We start from the raw sequence: 15656 nt of genomic DNA, 5'->3' as shown, positions 1-15656 counted from the left end.
ACATTGATTGAGTGCTTACTATGTTCCAGACACACAGACAAGGAAGCTCATGTCCTACTTTGGGGCTAGAAACAGCCCCACATATTTTAATTCTTTGTTTGTTAAAAGCAATGATCCAGGTTTCTATGGGACTGGGAAAGAGCTAGTCATAATCTGAGGCCATGTCATCTACATAACATAAATCACTGCTAGGAAAATGCCTTGACAAGAGAAACAAGACTGTAACTCTCAGAAAAACTTCTGTAAGTACCCAATTTATTCATAAAACAATACAGTTTAAATATTTATGATTTTTTTCAGTCATACATTTTTACCATCATTCCCAAAATGTTGTGCATTTGGCTGACATGTATTTGCAAGGTTAGGATCTATAATTATAACACTGGAAATTATGCAAGGCATTTGATTTGCTTGTTAATACTCCCTCCGCCCCCAACAAACAACAAGCAGATCTATTTTGCCCTGTGATTTATTTCCCCATCCCTCTGACCAAAAAATAAGTTCCATCTTGTGCCTGTTATGCCTGCAAACACTTGTCCATTTTTCTGTGAGAAGATTATACACGTAAAACATTCATTCTTCCATTTGAAGACTGGCCAATTTATATTGAAACAAAACACCTTTACCTAAAACAATGATTCCAGGCATTCCTGCTCATAGAGTTTGCTCTCGGAGTGATAAAAAGAGGCAAAAGGAAGCCCCACTCTAAGCTTAAAAACCAACGTGGTGGGCCACATTTCTGGGGAGCCACACTGCATAGCCATTGGCCATGGACGTCTCCACTGTTGTGGTTCTATTGAAGAGTTTCAGAGGTCATTCCTAGGGAATGACATAGGCATGGAACCATTCATGCAAGGTGTGAGATGCCGCCTGTAAGAAGGCAGGGGCCAGTCAGGAAGAGCACTCCCTTATCTGTTGAAGGGAGTGGTGCGACTGTAAAGCAGTGAGACTGATTTGGGGTGGGCCGATTCTGGCATCAGTCTCATCACTTTCTACTCCCACTTTGGAGACAGGCGGGACCTTTGTGCTACTGGCGGGGAGGAGGCGCCATTCTCTAGCGGACTACGTGCTGCCCTGTTTCGGAAGGTCTCTACGATTACACCCTAAAGTCTAGAACCTCAGTACTCTTAGTGTGGTCTGAGGACAGCTTTGCATCCCCTGGGACCTTGTCAGAGCTGTCGAAGCTTGGTCCCATACAGACCTATTGCATCACAATCTGCATTTTAGCAAGAGCCTCAGGTGATTTGCGTACACAGTAATGTCTGAGAGGTGCTGGGCTAAGTGCCCCAGGCCCACGTCAAGAAGACTACCTCTAGGTGGGTAAACCTCTTCTTCAATAGAGAAACCACTCTCAGCAGGGATGAATTATAGATAACAACTGCAAAAACAGTGTGGGTGGGTTTTTTTTTTATTTTAAACATGCAAAATACAGTCCATGCATCTGCCATTTTGAAAAGTCTCTCACCCTGCAGCAGATAAAACCAAGTATATTTTGGCTATCAACATCCAATAAATGTTTCAAAATGCTTTACAGTGTAAAGATAATAAGAAATTTAGCAAAATTTCAACAAACCTGTATAAAAAAATGGATACAGATACCATTTTATTTCAAGGCGACATGCTATCAAGAGTATGTTGTAATTATTTGTGTTTCTTTGTAAAAAGTCTTTAACAATACAAGGGCTTAACAGGTCCAGGCCTTAGGGCTACACATGCAAAAAAATTGTCAGTTAGTTAAAAATCACCAAAACGTGCTATTTTTAAATGCGTATGTGTGTTTTCTTTTAAGTACTGGAGTAGTAGAAGTATTAAATATTAGCAGGGATAGTATTTCAGAACTCTGTAAAAGTGCGTGGGGTTCACGGTGCTAGTGTCCTGGAAGACTCATACATCTCTGAGGAACACTTCGGCTTAATCCCTTTGCCATTGTAATAGTCCACGACTTGGTTTGGGACTTCAGCCAACACGCTCTTTGCCAGGGCAGCTGGAGATGCCTGCAGGGAAGAAGAAATCATCATGACTTTGGCACCTGGCCACAGGGATCTGATCAAGAATCAGCCTAAAAGACTTGAGTACCGTTCTGAGCAGCTAGTCTCATTCATTCATTCATTCATTCATTCATTCATTCATTCATTCATTATTTCTTGAGGGTCTACTCCAAGCAAGAGTTGTCAGATCATTGGAAAACGAACCATTAATTTTCTAATTAGATTTTTTTCATGCCTGTCTCAAAATACAAAACGATTCACATCCGAATATAGGTGAAAGTTGGATGGCAGGATGAATTGTCTGGCAGTTCTGTTTCTGATTTACATTCAATTCCAGACACTTACTTTTGTTCAAGGTCTATGGGGTCTATGGTTCTTGCTATTAGGGAAGTTACAATCCTGTGAAAGGAACCTGGTGTGTCCAAAATAAATTTTGTTATGAGGTAGAACACAATCCATGCTACAGACTGACCAGCAGCATCACATTACATGGGAGCTTATTAGAAATGCAGAATATCAGACTCACTCCAGAGCTACTGAATGGGAATCTGCATTTTAACCTGATGTTCGCGTGATTCCTACGCATATGAAATTTGAGAAGCACTGCTCCAGAGAGTCATGAACCCTATGTGACCAGACCACAGAAAATAAAGATGAAATCACCTGGGAGGAAATCAGAGCAGGCTTCCAAGAGGAGGTGGCATTTAAGTTGGGTATGTCTTAAAATGTAGAGAAGGAGGGGATTGACATTTGATTGTTCTAGGGACAGTGAGTCATCTGATGGGGCTGTGTGTGTGTGTGTGTGTGTGTGTGTGTGTGTGTGTGTGTGTTGGGGATGCAGGGCTGGTGTGGTATTCAGTTGGAAAATGAACTTAAGGCCAGGTGATGGAGGGTCTTGAACGCCATCACCCTAATTAAAGTAGCTTTTATTCTATCAGCATTATGGCTCCACTGTATGATCTGAGGCAGAGGAAGGTGGAGGCTGATATCTTGCGTGAACTCTGGAGTCATGCACAGCTGACTTGTGACTCTGGTATTCAGTACTAACTGCTCAACGCCTGGGAAAGCAAAGTTGCCCAACCCTCATTATGAGTCTCATTATAAATACTGAAGAGTTTGAAACCTTGAAGCAGGCTGAGCCGTTAACAAGTGTTTGAGATTCCTTAGAAAAGATCCTGAAGGAAAGAGGGTGGAATAACTGCCAGATGACCTGGTTTCTAGCTCGCTCCTTTCTATGTGGCTTGTCACTCAGTTATCCAACTTTGCTAAGTCCTGGCGTTCTCAGAAACAGAATAGGAAAGAGTAAGAAGTCACTGCATTGCACAAAGATTTTAAGAGGCTCAAAATAAGAGACGCATGTCTTAACATTCTGAAAACACTGGGAGGAGTTACTCTAAAGTGATCCCTCATATTTTGAAGACGTGCTAGCATATTGGACATTGGGCATCCATAAATGCTCTTTTATTTTATAAATCACTGCTCAGGGTTGTGTACACATAGATCATGATCCATGCATACAATGGGGTAGATACAAAAATCATTCCCACCCCTTTTCTCTGGTCATCTTTCATATAAAAGTTAGAAGCCAAATACTTGATATCCCAGCCACTCTCGTATTAGGGATGTCGTGCGACCCCATTTAATCCTTTGAGACATAAGTGGGAGTTTCCTGGAGGATGCTTCTTAGAAAGTTACTCTTTCCTGGTTAAAGGGCGCAGACATGGCTGGCTCTGTTTTCCTTTCCTCTTCCTGTTTTTCTTGAGCTAGGACATGATTCCTGGAGCTATGGCAACCATTTTATCATTATGAGGCAAAAGCAAAGGGAATCACCAAGCGATGGCCCTGATGCTATTGAATCACTGAAACACAAATGTCAGCAGCCTCCAAACCCTAACTTTCAGCTACATGCGAAAAATATATTTGTACCTATGTAATCCAGGGTTTCTCAGCTTTGGCATTTTTGCTATTTTGGGCCAGATCATATTTTGTGAGGGGGACTGTCCTGTGCATTGTAGGATGTTTACCAAAATCCCAGGCCTCTACCCACTAGATTCATTAGGCACTCCACAAGTGTCACCATCAAAAATGTCTCCTGGGAAGCAAAGTCACCCTTGGTTAAGAACCACTCATGTAATGAGTGAATGGATTTGCTGTTATTTGGAGACAAAAACTTTCCTAAAAAGTGATGTCATCAAGTAGAATTTGCTTTAATGATGGAAATATTCTATATCTGTGCTGTCCAACACAGTAGCCACTACACACATGTAGTTAATGAACCCTTGAAATGTAGCTAATGCAACTGAAAACCTGAACTTTTAATCTAATTTTAATAAATTTCAATAGCTGCATGTGGACAGCACTGGACACACAGTCTCTAAGCGATTCTCCCACCCCTTTGCATACTTGTCCTGGTGGTTCTGGTGAGCAAATGGAGCTTGGGGGTTACTAGCTGGTTAGGAAAAGGCCAAAAAATGTGAAATCAGTTGGTAAGAACAGATGTATTTATGAACCACCTATAGGGATCAGGCATCTGTGTTAAGCTTTATATGGACATCACCTTTAATCTTCCAGTGCATGTGCCATCATTTGCCTCCTTTTACAGATGAAAATCTGTGGCACAGAGAGGTTCATTAACAGGCCCAGAGTCACATAGCTCAGAGCCTGGGCCCTGTCCACTTCATAGCTCTGTTATCATGCAGAGCAGAAAAGAGAGACGACTCATGGGTTATGGGCTTATATGCAATGTATCAGTTCCTCATCTTTCATTTTATTTATGGCTTATTGAATTCAGTGCAGATTAGTCTGGATAATGAAATGGTTTTCAAAATTTAATTTGAAGCCCATGAAGATCAGGTGGATGATATGCTCCCGGTGTTCTGCTTTAGTCATCCAGGGAGGAGCTGGAGGCTGAGTAGCACAGAGACAGTGAGCGGGGGCCCACTTCCTGGCCCTGAACAGGGAGCTTCCCTGTTGCTGATGCCTCCCCCCCCCCTCCACCTCGCTTGCCTAGGCTCTTCCTTACAGCTCAAGCTGTAGGGCTTTCCTCATGGCTGCTTCTCTCTGCTCTAAAGTTCTGTAGCAACATTTCAGCCCTTTTCAACTACCCATGGATTGCTGAGTATGGGATTTTTCTGCTGACACCTATGACCCAACTGTGCACTTGTCCAGTAAATTTCTTGAAGACTGGACCCCTGGCTTTATCATATTGCCGTGGCCCCACTGCTAGCACATGCCTTGCACACAGTAGGTGCTCCATCAATGTTTGAAGAAGAAGAGGTCTTGGGGGAGGAGGTTGGAATCTTGCACGGCTCGGTGGCATTATTTTAGCATACCTGTGTGTGTGTGTGTGTAGGGGGCAGGGAGAGGGTTTGGGGGAAATGCATGGATCTCCTAGGGAGTGAGGTCTTTGGCCCCTCTGCACTCAGGCAAAGTTATGAATGGTGGTCAGTGATTGCTGTGGCTACTGCTGTCTGGCTGGCAAAATGGGCAGGACATCAAAATCTGGAAGGACACCCCTCTCCCCACTTTGGACATCAGGCAAATAGGGAGATTTATAGATGCACACAACTGCAGTGCAGTCAGCCTACCCGAGCACATCCTTCCGTGTAGGGGACACCACTCCTTCCTGGCCACGTGCAGACATTCCGAGGACTTGGTGAGCCTCTTTCATCTAATGAGTGGTTTCATTGGGAAACCTCCTTCTTGGGCAAGGGGCAGATGGGCTATGGAGGCAAGTCACCCCTCGTCCATGCTCACTTCCCCCCTTGCAGGGGGGCTGGGTGTTGCTGCTGTTACTCGGAACTCCTTTTGCACTCAGCTCAGTAGCCAAGGATTGATTTATGCTCTTTTAATGATTCTAATCACACTGCAGCCCTCCTTAAGAGGAGAATCGTAATTGTGTGGCAGTAGCTATGAGCAAAGCCTCATCATTCAAGGAGCCCCAGAGTGTACAGGGACCTCCCCACGTGGTCCTGACAGGTCATGAGGTCTCGGCTTCAGTGGAGGCCACTGGGCTTGTGCTTTACTTGAATGCTGCTTGAAAGCCTGTCCCAGGTAGGCAGCGGAACAAATGCTCATTTATGAAAAGCTCAGGCCAAAGGCTCCGATGCGGGCACTGGGACTTATCCATGTAAACAAGGACCCATCCATCCTTCCACCTCTTCTACTTACTTTACCCAGTGTAGCTGGGATCCCAGCCTGGGCCCACAATGGGTTTCGGCTGTGCCTGGACACGCCTCACAAACTGGCTAGGACAATGTCAGGGATTCATTTGAATGAGGGTTTTTGGCTTGAGGAGAAATGGTTTTCCAAAAAAGCATCAGGAGGGAGAGCTCGGAGTGGATGGCATACTGGCTGTCCCTTCCTCTCCAGGACTCTAAATAATCAACCTCAGGCCTGAGGACGGAGGGCTGCAGTAGAAGCTAAAGAAGGTGTTTCCAGCAGAGATCCTTGAGACGTGGGGACACAGACTTCACTGCATTAACAGTCCAGGTGACGGGGCGTCACTGCGGCATGGAAAGGAGGGGATTTCCAGGGGGACTGCAGAGTTGCTTCACGTCACTGAGGAGTCTGGAGACTCTGTACTCGGGGGGCAGCTCAAGATCAGTGAGCAGCCACTGGGAGGGGCATTGCCGGCACCACGAGCGGTGCAGAGGGCAAGGCTGCAGTGGGAGCAGAGGCAGGGCATGCTCTGCTCTTTAGTGGATTTCACAAGAGGTACGGAACAAAAGATCACAGAGGACTGTCTGTGACAACCCACGTTACCCACAGGGACTCCCAGACACGTCTGTGGGAGGCTCCAAAGGGTTCTTCAGGGCCAGCACCAGCCCTAAGGGAGCCTTTGTGTGAATCAGAGAAGGTGTCCCTCTGGGCAACCGCAGTCCCATAGGTGCAGGGTGTTGTCAAAAATTTAAAGGTGCCTTTTCCTCTGTGGAGTTAATACGTATCCAAAATTTGGAAATGCAAAAAAACACTGTTACTGAGCACTTCCTGATGTCACACTGGAGCACTGCCTAATGCACTTGCTTTGGGGTCATCAGGGAATATAACACTGCTTGACTTACTATTTATTATTGATTAGAGCCCAAGACTATAAAGCTAGACATTAACTTATAGAATATCGAGAAGATTTCTGTCCAGTAGAGGAGGTAACCCGAAGTCTATTTATTTTTTTAACCCTTTTGGTCATTAACCAGTTTTGATTCTGTTTTAGCAAACATACTCCAGCATTTTCCCCACTAACCATAATCAGCTGTTTTAAATCCTCCTTTGAATTAGCTTTGTCATCTTACTGGTTCCCTCCTTAGTGAGTTAAGTAAGTTTTTAATGCTGCTTACTATGCATTTATAGAGGATTTAAGTTTCTATCATGTTGAAAATTTACTTTGCCAAGGCACAGACCAGGACACATGGCTTGATAAGCAGAACCCAGGCTGAATTTCAACTTCTTGCTACGTCAGTCAGGCACCTTTGGGCAGGGAACAACCTGCCCACCTGTCCACGGCAGCCCTGAGGGCACTAGAGATCCTAAACTATATGGATGGTAGCAAATACCAGTGAAATGTTGGCTACCATAGTTGGCATGACTTCTCATCTATAATTCAAGCTACACTTTTATCTCCAAAGAGTCAAGCTCTGCATAGTCTGTGTGGAAGATGGCCTGGCCTAGGCATGGATAGTTGGCGTTGCTTCACTACAAACTGGTGGAAACGTGTAGAGAGTGAGCTTATTTTGGTTCTGCTCTCCCATGGGAAGCCCCCGAGATATACGTACGTGTTTGAAGTTCCTGAAGGGCACAAACTGGACAATGTCTCGAAGGACAGGCTCTCCCTTGGGCGACCTCAGAATCCCGTCGTCACCATCCAGCATCTGCATGTCACTGAAGTCAGCATTGCCCACTCCCACGATGATGACTGACATGGGGAGGTGGGAGGCGTGGACGATGGCCTCCCGGGTGTCGGCCATGTCTGTGATGACGCCATCGGTCAGGATCAACAGGATGAAGTATTGCTGCAATCAATTGGATGCCAGGTGATGATGGGGACAGAGAAGTGGGGGAGACAAGGACAATATGTTATGCACCAGGGCGGCTTCAGTGCATACTGACTGTAGCAATTGTGGCGTCACACTTTTTTTGAGTGCTTGTGCCGACAGCCCTAAAGGCTTAAGGTAATGATGAATGGGGCTTAAAGGCAGGCACAGTAATTGCAGGCTACCTCTAATAATCACCTTAGTGACAGTTACAAAGCACAGTGTGGCGGAGAGCTGCAGAGAGGAGTCCGGAGGACTGGCTTCAAAAACTCATTCTCTGAGAATCCCTTAACTCCTCTGAATCTCAGCTTCATCTCTCAAATGAGGGGTGGGACTAGATCATTTGTACAGTCTCTTCAGTTTGGAGATTTTTAAGAGTTTAAGGCTGCACTGCCCAATAAAATAGCCACTAGCTCCATGGAACTGCTGAGCCCTTGAAATGTGGCTAGAGTAATGGAAGAACTGAATTTTTCATTTCATTTCATTTTAATGAATTTAAATTTAACTTTAAAAATGGATACCGGATTCAGTTATTCAAAGCCTTTTAAGTATGTTTGGAACAACTCACCGCTGTCAATCTATTTTCTCAACTATCCATTTACAAAGTCTAAATAAAGATCAAATATTTGTGATGATAACTAGCATCCAAATGAAGATGATGCAAGTGTGAAATAGGCACTGGATTTTGAAGACTTAGTACAAAAAATGTAAAATATTTTATTAATCGTTTTTTATATGGAGCACATATTATTTTGTGCATTTAAAAAACACTTCTGAGAAGAGGTCCATGGACTTCCCCAGCTGCAAACAAAAAAGGTTAAGAACCCCTGATCTGAAGAGATTGTCAGAATTCTAGAATCTGATCCAGGTTTAAAGGAGCTAGAGGTAACAGGCTGTGGACTGCCAGACTGAAACCCTGATGGAAATTTCCAGTAAAGCTAGCAGGAACAGTTGCTTCCAAAGCCAGGCTAGGAAAATGCTTATGGATGAACTAAAGTCTTTGAATGTATGTGAAGTCCTATTTAGATAAGGAAGGGACTTTTTTTTTTTTCTGTCTAGAAGAGTTCTACAAAATTGAGGAGAAAATTCTACAGCCAGAGACTCCCTGGTACAAGTTGTCTAATATGTTCAAGTTTAGGATCCTTAGCAATCAGTGATGACAAAGGGTCCCGGATCACATTGTTCAAAGAACAGGAGAAACTTCTGGGGAAAAGAATCATTGCTCCTGGCCTCTGGGGGTCATTTATTGGGAGCTATGTGGATTAGATGCTTCCTGTACCATTTCCTGGCCTGTCCTTACAGAGCAGACTACCTGTCCCTGGGGGAGTGAATGATAGCTCAAAACTCATGCTAGCTAACATCAGGCCTGAACCCAGACCTATGGCAGCCTTGTTCTCTTTTTACTCTTGTAGGTCCTGTTACCTCAGAGGGGCTGAGATGATTTCTATTTTCAATCTGGGTTCCAGGGAGCCTTGGCTATGCCTTGGGTGCTCTTGGAGATAAAGGGGGTAAAGAAGAACAGACAAATTTGAACCACACCTCTTAGCCCAGATTTAGTTAAGAACAGACTGTTTTCTTAAAATCTGTTTTATGCATTGGTTTTCTGAGCAAGGCAGTATCGTTTGAAGAATTTGAATTTAAAGTTCTGATGATAAAAAAGTTAAAAAATAGAATGAAATACTGATCCTGTCCAACCCTTATCCCCAAATCCTGCACCTGTGAGGACTCAAATTTGCTCCAAGTCCTCTGTGAGTTTGGCAAGATGGAGATTTTGACAAGTATAGTTTTCAGAGGAATGTTGGGGAGGAAAGTCTGACTGGTATGATTGGAGAAACCAATGGGAGGAGAGATGGAGACAGTGGCATAGGCACCTTTTTCACTGAATTTTGCTCTCAAAGAAAGTAAAATAAGGCACAGTAGCTAAGGGATACAGTGGTGTCAAGGGAAAGATTTTTAACTTAAACAGGAGATATTATAGGATGTTTTATTTGCAAATGGGAATGAGTCTTCAATAGAAAGAGAAGAAATAGGTAAGGAGAGAGAGGGAATACAGCTGCTCTGGGTCAATGTCTTTGGATAATTGAGAGGGGATGTACTCCAGGACGCAAGAGAAGAGGCTGGCATTACATATAAGCATGGTTCTCCATCCATCTAACATGAGGGAAGGCTGAGAACATGGGTACAGAGCAAGGAGCTCAGATGAGCTGATGTAAGAAGATGGAGTAGTATATTATTTCCTTTATGCTAATGCAATACCTAGGAACCCAGGATAAAGTCAGAAAAAAATTCAGACATCAATAATTGTCTACTAAATCTGAAAAAAGGTCATAAAGCTTAAAAAGAAATATATTGATATAATTAAAAATAATACACAGAAAAGTTATTATGGTAATATATTTAACTCTAAAATATTAGCAAGTTCCATTTGGCCTTGTAGCCTTAGTTTGCATTTTTCTTAAGAAAACCACAACTAGAATATAAAACAAATCTTTGCTACGATGTTTTGTGTTGCTGCACCTGAGCACTAGAGGGTAGTATCACCCATTGTTTTACTTCTGTTTTGCATCACCTCCGTCTGTAGTATGGGTACACTAGAAAACCAGTTTATTTTTAGAAAGTTTTTTTTTTTTCCTTCCCAGGAACAAAATGTGGGCATGACATACACTCCAGCGAATATAGTAACTTCCATTGTTAAGTGCCTCCTCTGTTGCAGGCATTTGAGATGTGTCATCTCTAAGCCTCACGATGACCCTGCAGCAATGGGTACGTTTATCCTTATTTTTCAGATGAGGAGACTGAGGATAGAGGAGGGTTAAGTCACTTGTCCAAACTCACACAGGTAGAAATGCTGAAATTTATCATCAGAATGGGATGGGTACTGTGGCCAATATCTAGGTGAGAAAGGGGACATTCCCATCAGACGGTGAACTGTCCCTCTCCTTACCGATGCTTCCTTGGTATTAGTCTCCTCTGATGCTGACTTGGCAACCTTCTGAATGATGGGGGCAATGTTGGTGGGGCCATAAAGTTGGAGCTTAGGAAGGCAGCTCTGATAGGCTTCCACAACTCCTTGAATTCCTAAGGTGAAATTGGAAAAGATCAATGGAGCCCTCCAATTTATTTATAATCAAACACACACATAAATAAAGCATTAAATTCCCCCCGAAGGGTCCTCATCGACATCACATTTATGTTTGTAAGATAAGAAAAAAAAAATACTACATTGCTGATGTTGCTGCCTCTACCCCCAGTGAAATTGTTCTCTTTAAAGCTCAAGCCAAAAGCAATCTTTTCCACAAACTTTTCCCTGGCATCCCACTTTACACATAAGATTTCTTTAGATCCTCATAGCCTAATGAAATAGATGTTACTCCCAAATACAGGGGAAGAAACTGGGGCTTAGAGAGGTTAAATGATCTGCTCCAGGACACTCATAATTCAAACCCAGGTCTGCCTGCCTCTAAGTGCTGTGCTTTCAGCCACTAGCCAAGTCAGCTTTAATGCTCCTTTAGTTTTCACACCACTTTGTTGACTCTACCGTAGTATACACCACCCCGGGCCACCTATAGGTGTTATGTGCATGTTCAAGTCCTTGTGGGCAGGAATTGTGACTTACTCCTTCAAAGTTCTTGAGGCAGGATGGGCACATGGTAGCTGCTCACCAACTGTGTGATGGAGGAGCAAAATGGCTGACATATCATCTGTGGGGGATTGTAGGGTAGACGAGTGATATCTATCACCATGGACAACCCCTCATTGAAAGTGGGGCTTCCATCCTGAGGCCATGTAAGCCAAGGAAATAGTAAAGGGTGGGACTCTGCTGGAGAGCAGTCCTGACTGTGTAGCTTCTCCTAGAATTTTATGAGTCTTGACTGCACATTTAATGTTATAATCATAATCTCATAATAAGAGTCCCATTACTAATGATTTTTATTCAAATGGCTCCTCTTAGTGTCTATGCCCTTGGTACCTCTTGCCTTCTCCTGCTTCAGTTCATCCTCCTATCCCTTTCTGTCCTGAAACAGCACACTGGTCCTGGTTTTGGCCAGAGGGATCCACGCAAGCGCCCCCTGAGGTGATTTTCCGTACCCGCCATGCATTGCAGACCAGCTCTTGGGTATTTGGGATAAGCAGGTTCTGTCTGTTCTACCCTGATATGCATGCTTCCAACCCCACTGGAAATGCTGCACCCTCTTTGCCCTGTCCCAAAGCCTGCCACTGTAAAGACAGATGTCATATCATTGTGCAGCGTGGCTCTGAAGGTGATACTGAACAGAAGCTCTTTTTTCTTGTTTGGCTCTTGAGTTTGTCTACGATAAGCAAGTTGGACTTCTCTTTCAAAAGTATCAGGCAGATGATTTCTAAGAGTGTGAAACAGGGGAACACTGGGTATTTCACTCTGCTTTGGTGAAAAACCATTCTTATAGTTGAAAAATGGGGGTGCTGGGGCAGGCCGAGTGGCGCGTTGGTTAGAAGTTGGCTTGGGACGCCAGCTCTGAGCAGCTGGGCCCCAGGTTCGGATCCCACATGAGGGCGAGTGACGCTGCGCCCTCTACAGCTAAGATGGTGAACAACAGCTCGACCTGGAGCTGGGTTGCCATGAGTTGCCGGCGAAGTCGTAGGCTGCAGTGGGGCTGGCCCCAGTGGGTGTGAGCTTTCGTGAGCTGCCGTGAGCAGCTGTCCAATGGCCGGCAAGTGGTTGCCTCACCCGGGAAGAGCACAATGATAATACCAACATGGGCCAGTGAAGCGACGTCCTCCACAACTAGACTGAAGAACAAAAGGACAGCAACTTGTCTGTTCCCCTTCCCTGATTCCCCAATAAAATCTTAAAAAAAAAAAGAATGGGTGCTTAGGGATGAGTGAAGTCTAAACCATATTAAAGCCTCGACCATAAGGGGTCATGAGAGGGAATAATAGCAGAATGGAGATCGGGTCTCATAGGTTATTATGCGCAGACCCAATGATACTGATGTCATATTCTTGGACATTAAGTGCCAAATTGGTGAAAGAAACTGCTGAATGCTCTACACACCTTACTGGATCTGAATTAACCCTGGTTCAGCCCCCTTCCTCCTTGACAAGGTCTTACACTCTTTATAGCAACAGTCATACTTGGTTCTATTTGTTATTTAGAGAGCAGGAAAAATAATTCTAGGATAAAACTTATCATCATAGTTACCATCATCAATTCATCATCATTGTTCTGTGGAATGGTGTTGGGGGGAACTTCTAGCTGGAAATAATGGCACACAGACCACGGGGCTCTGAAAAGGCTTTTTCTGGTGCAAAACCATGAAACCTCTTGTTTGAAGTCACTGAGGCCATATCCTTTGCCAACATCCTGAAAGTGTCAAATGATTTCCATCTCCTTCCCCTACCCTCCACTTATACCTTCACAGAGGACGTTGTAAAAAATAAATACTTGGTAAAAACTTGGAAAGCAGAAAGAGGAGTATTATCACTGCCCATCAGGTGAACTATCCCCCATGGTTTTTGGCCAGAGGAACCCAACATTGGGATCAACATTCTTGCAGCAAGCTCAAGACCTCTTTGCATTCTTTCTGTCTTTTCCAGCTCTTATTTTTCTGCTCTGTCATTAGGACTCTGCCACCTTTGGAGTAGCATAGTCTATTTGGGTCCAGACAGCCTACTTCTCTGCTGTGGACAATCATAACGGATACACTGCATCCGAGAAGAGAAACTAAGATGGGAAAGGGGCAAACAAAAGGGCTGTGAGACACCGGTTTTCTTTTACGTTGTGATGTGATTTACCTGCGCATTCTGGGTTGTCTTCATTAAAGTTGATTGCGAAGTCATGAGAGACCTAGATGCAAATTAGAATTTAAAAAAGAAAGAACGAGAGAATTACAATTTTAATCCTGTAAGGAGGCACTAGGGTTTAAGAGTTTGCAAACAAATGCCCATTACGTTCATTATGTGTTAAGCAGCAGGAACCATTTTAAGCTGTCACACAATCAATCTGAGATGGAGGGTGACTTCTAAATTCCCTGTGGAGTTGAGGCGACAGGAAAATTTCCAAGAATCAGATAAATGCTGGCAGGAGGGGAGAATAATGCCTATTTTTAAAAAATCAGAAAGAAGAGTTCAGAAAAATGTAACCCCAAATAGCTTCCAGAAAGAACTGGCCACAGACTGAAGGCTTAGATTTGGCTGAGCTCTACTGGGATCCAGTGATACAAAAACGATGACTTATCACCATGTCTGCTCAACATGGTGATGGTTATTCAGCTCCAGCTAAGCTGTTGACATTTAAGGCTCACTCTAACATAGTATGTAGAATTATAGGACAGCAGATTTTCACATATGTACAGGTAAGATAGACTCTACTTTTAGAAAAGTCATAAAGTAATATATCTTGTAATTTTCCAACACAAATTCCTCTGCCTGGCAGGACCTAGCACACGGTTAAATAACATGTTTACGTCTTTCTTTTTATAATCTGATAAAATAAGAGGGACCTCCTGGCATCTGGACACTAGTGGATCATTTGGGATTTTACAGAGGCTTCCATTTCAAAGGTTCTTTCCAAGCCTCAACTTTCCTGAGGGCTAGAAAATAGGTCATTGTGTTAAAAGACCTCTCTTTTCTTAGGGGGAGGTCAGAACTGATGCCAGTTGGTGCCTAGTCCACACTCGCTGGTCCTTAGCACTTCTAGGCAAGCCAGCTGACTTCCTACCACCTTACTTGCTTTATTTACCTTGAGTTTTCCTTAGGCCTCCAGAGCCCACTTTGCCTGCCCAAGTGAAAGGCTAAAAGTGTTGGGGAATTAATGTCCCTTGGGAGCAGCCCTTCCTCAGTGGCTGACAGGAGATGGAGGATCAATACCCCAACTTTCTCGTCCCCTGGGGTCTATGTGTGCTCATGTCTCCCAGGGTCCCCGGCAGGGTTCAGCTCCGCTGTCCACAGTGGTAACTGACTTGTTAGGATACCCTATGTTGACTTCCTCCTGCTTCCACACTCTCTATTGAGGTTTCCTCTATCTCTCAAATAAACTAGTTGCATCCAAATCTTTGCCTCAGCTCTATTTCTGGAAGAGCGCAAACTACAATAAGACAGAGGTGCTTGTGGCTCAGTTTCAAGGCAAACTCTGAGACTTTATCCTAAATAAGTAAACTGTGGTGACTTCATAAACTTGCTGGGGCACCTGAGCTACTGAGGCCATCAGTGCCTGTTTAGGGCAGGGGGGGAATCAGGCATGGAAAAGGCGTATTTGAGTGGTTTTTTGGGAAGTACAGTGAGGAGATGTGAAGGCAGCAGAAAGAATAAGTTAGTTGACAGGCAGGGCAGAGCCAGGGCATCTGGGGAGCATGAGGACTTCAGAAAAGAGCAACAAGAATAAGTTTTGCCAGAGGGGAACAGGCAGATGTCATGGATGAGAAAAGGAAGGCCTGGAACAAGGTGTCCTCAGCCCTGCTGGGCCAAACTGAGACCAGAAGGCCACCTGGTGAGGATGTGGTAGGGAACACTCAAGCATCTCCGGGTAGTAGGACTGCTGGTTGCAATTGAATCTTGAGGTTCAACAGCTCTTTGAAGAAGGTGGGCACCCACCTGCCCTCATTCTGGTACTGACACCCACCTGAAGGGGACGGCACCTCCTCAGCTCTGGCTAATTCTT

General features: G+C 44.2%; 1 protein-coding gene across 1 annotated transcript in view; it reads right to left on the bottom strand.

The window, feature by feature from the left end:
* Window positions 1-247: 247 nt before the first annotated feature.
* The window catches only part of CPNE4 (copine 4), a 490556-nt gene continuing 475147 nt past the window's right edge, over window positions 248-15656 (bottom strand). The window contains exons 15-18 of the mRNA XM_019630989.1: window positions 13793-13844; window positions 10962-11095; window positions 7760-7996; window positions 248-1994 (exon numbers count right to left, since the gene is read on the bottom strand). Coding sequence (XP_019486534.1) covers window positions 1860-1994; window positions 7760-7996; window positions 10962-11095; window positions 13793-13844 — 558 coding nt within the window. The 3' untranslated portion in view covers window positions 248-1859. The remainder of the gene's footprint in view (window positions 1995-7759; window positions 7997-10961; window positions 11096-13792; window positions 13845-15656) is intronic.

The sequence above is a fragment of the Hipposideros armiger genome, unplaced genomic scaffold (assembly GCF_001890085.2).
Source record: "Hipposideros armiger isolate ML-2016 unplaced genomic scaffold, ASM189008v1 scaffold_969, whole genome shotgun sequence".
NCBI classification, from domain to species: Eukaryota; Metazoa; Chordata; class Mammalia; order Chiroptera; family Hipposideridae; genus Hipposideros; species Hipposideros armiger.
The sequence above is the reverse complement of the archived record's forward strand: the minus strand, read 5'-3'. Positions and strand labels throughout refer to the sequence as shown.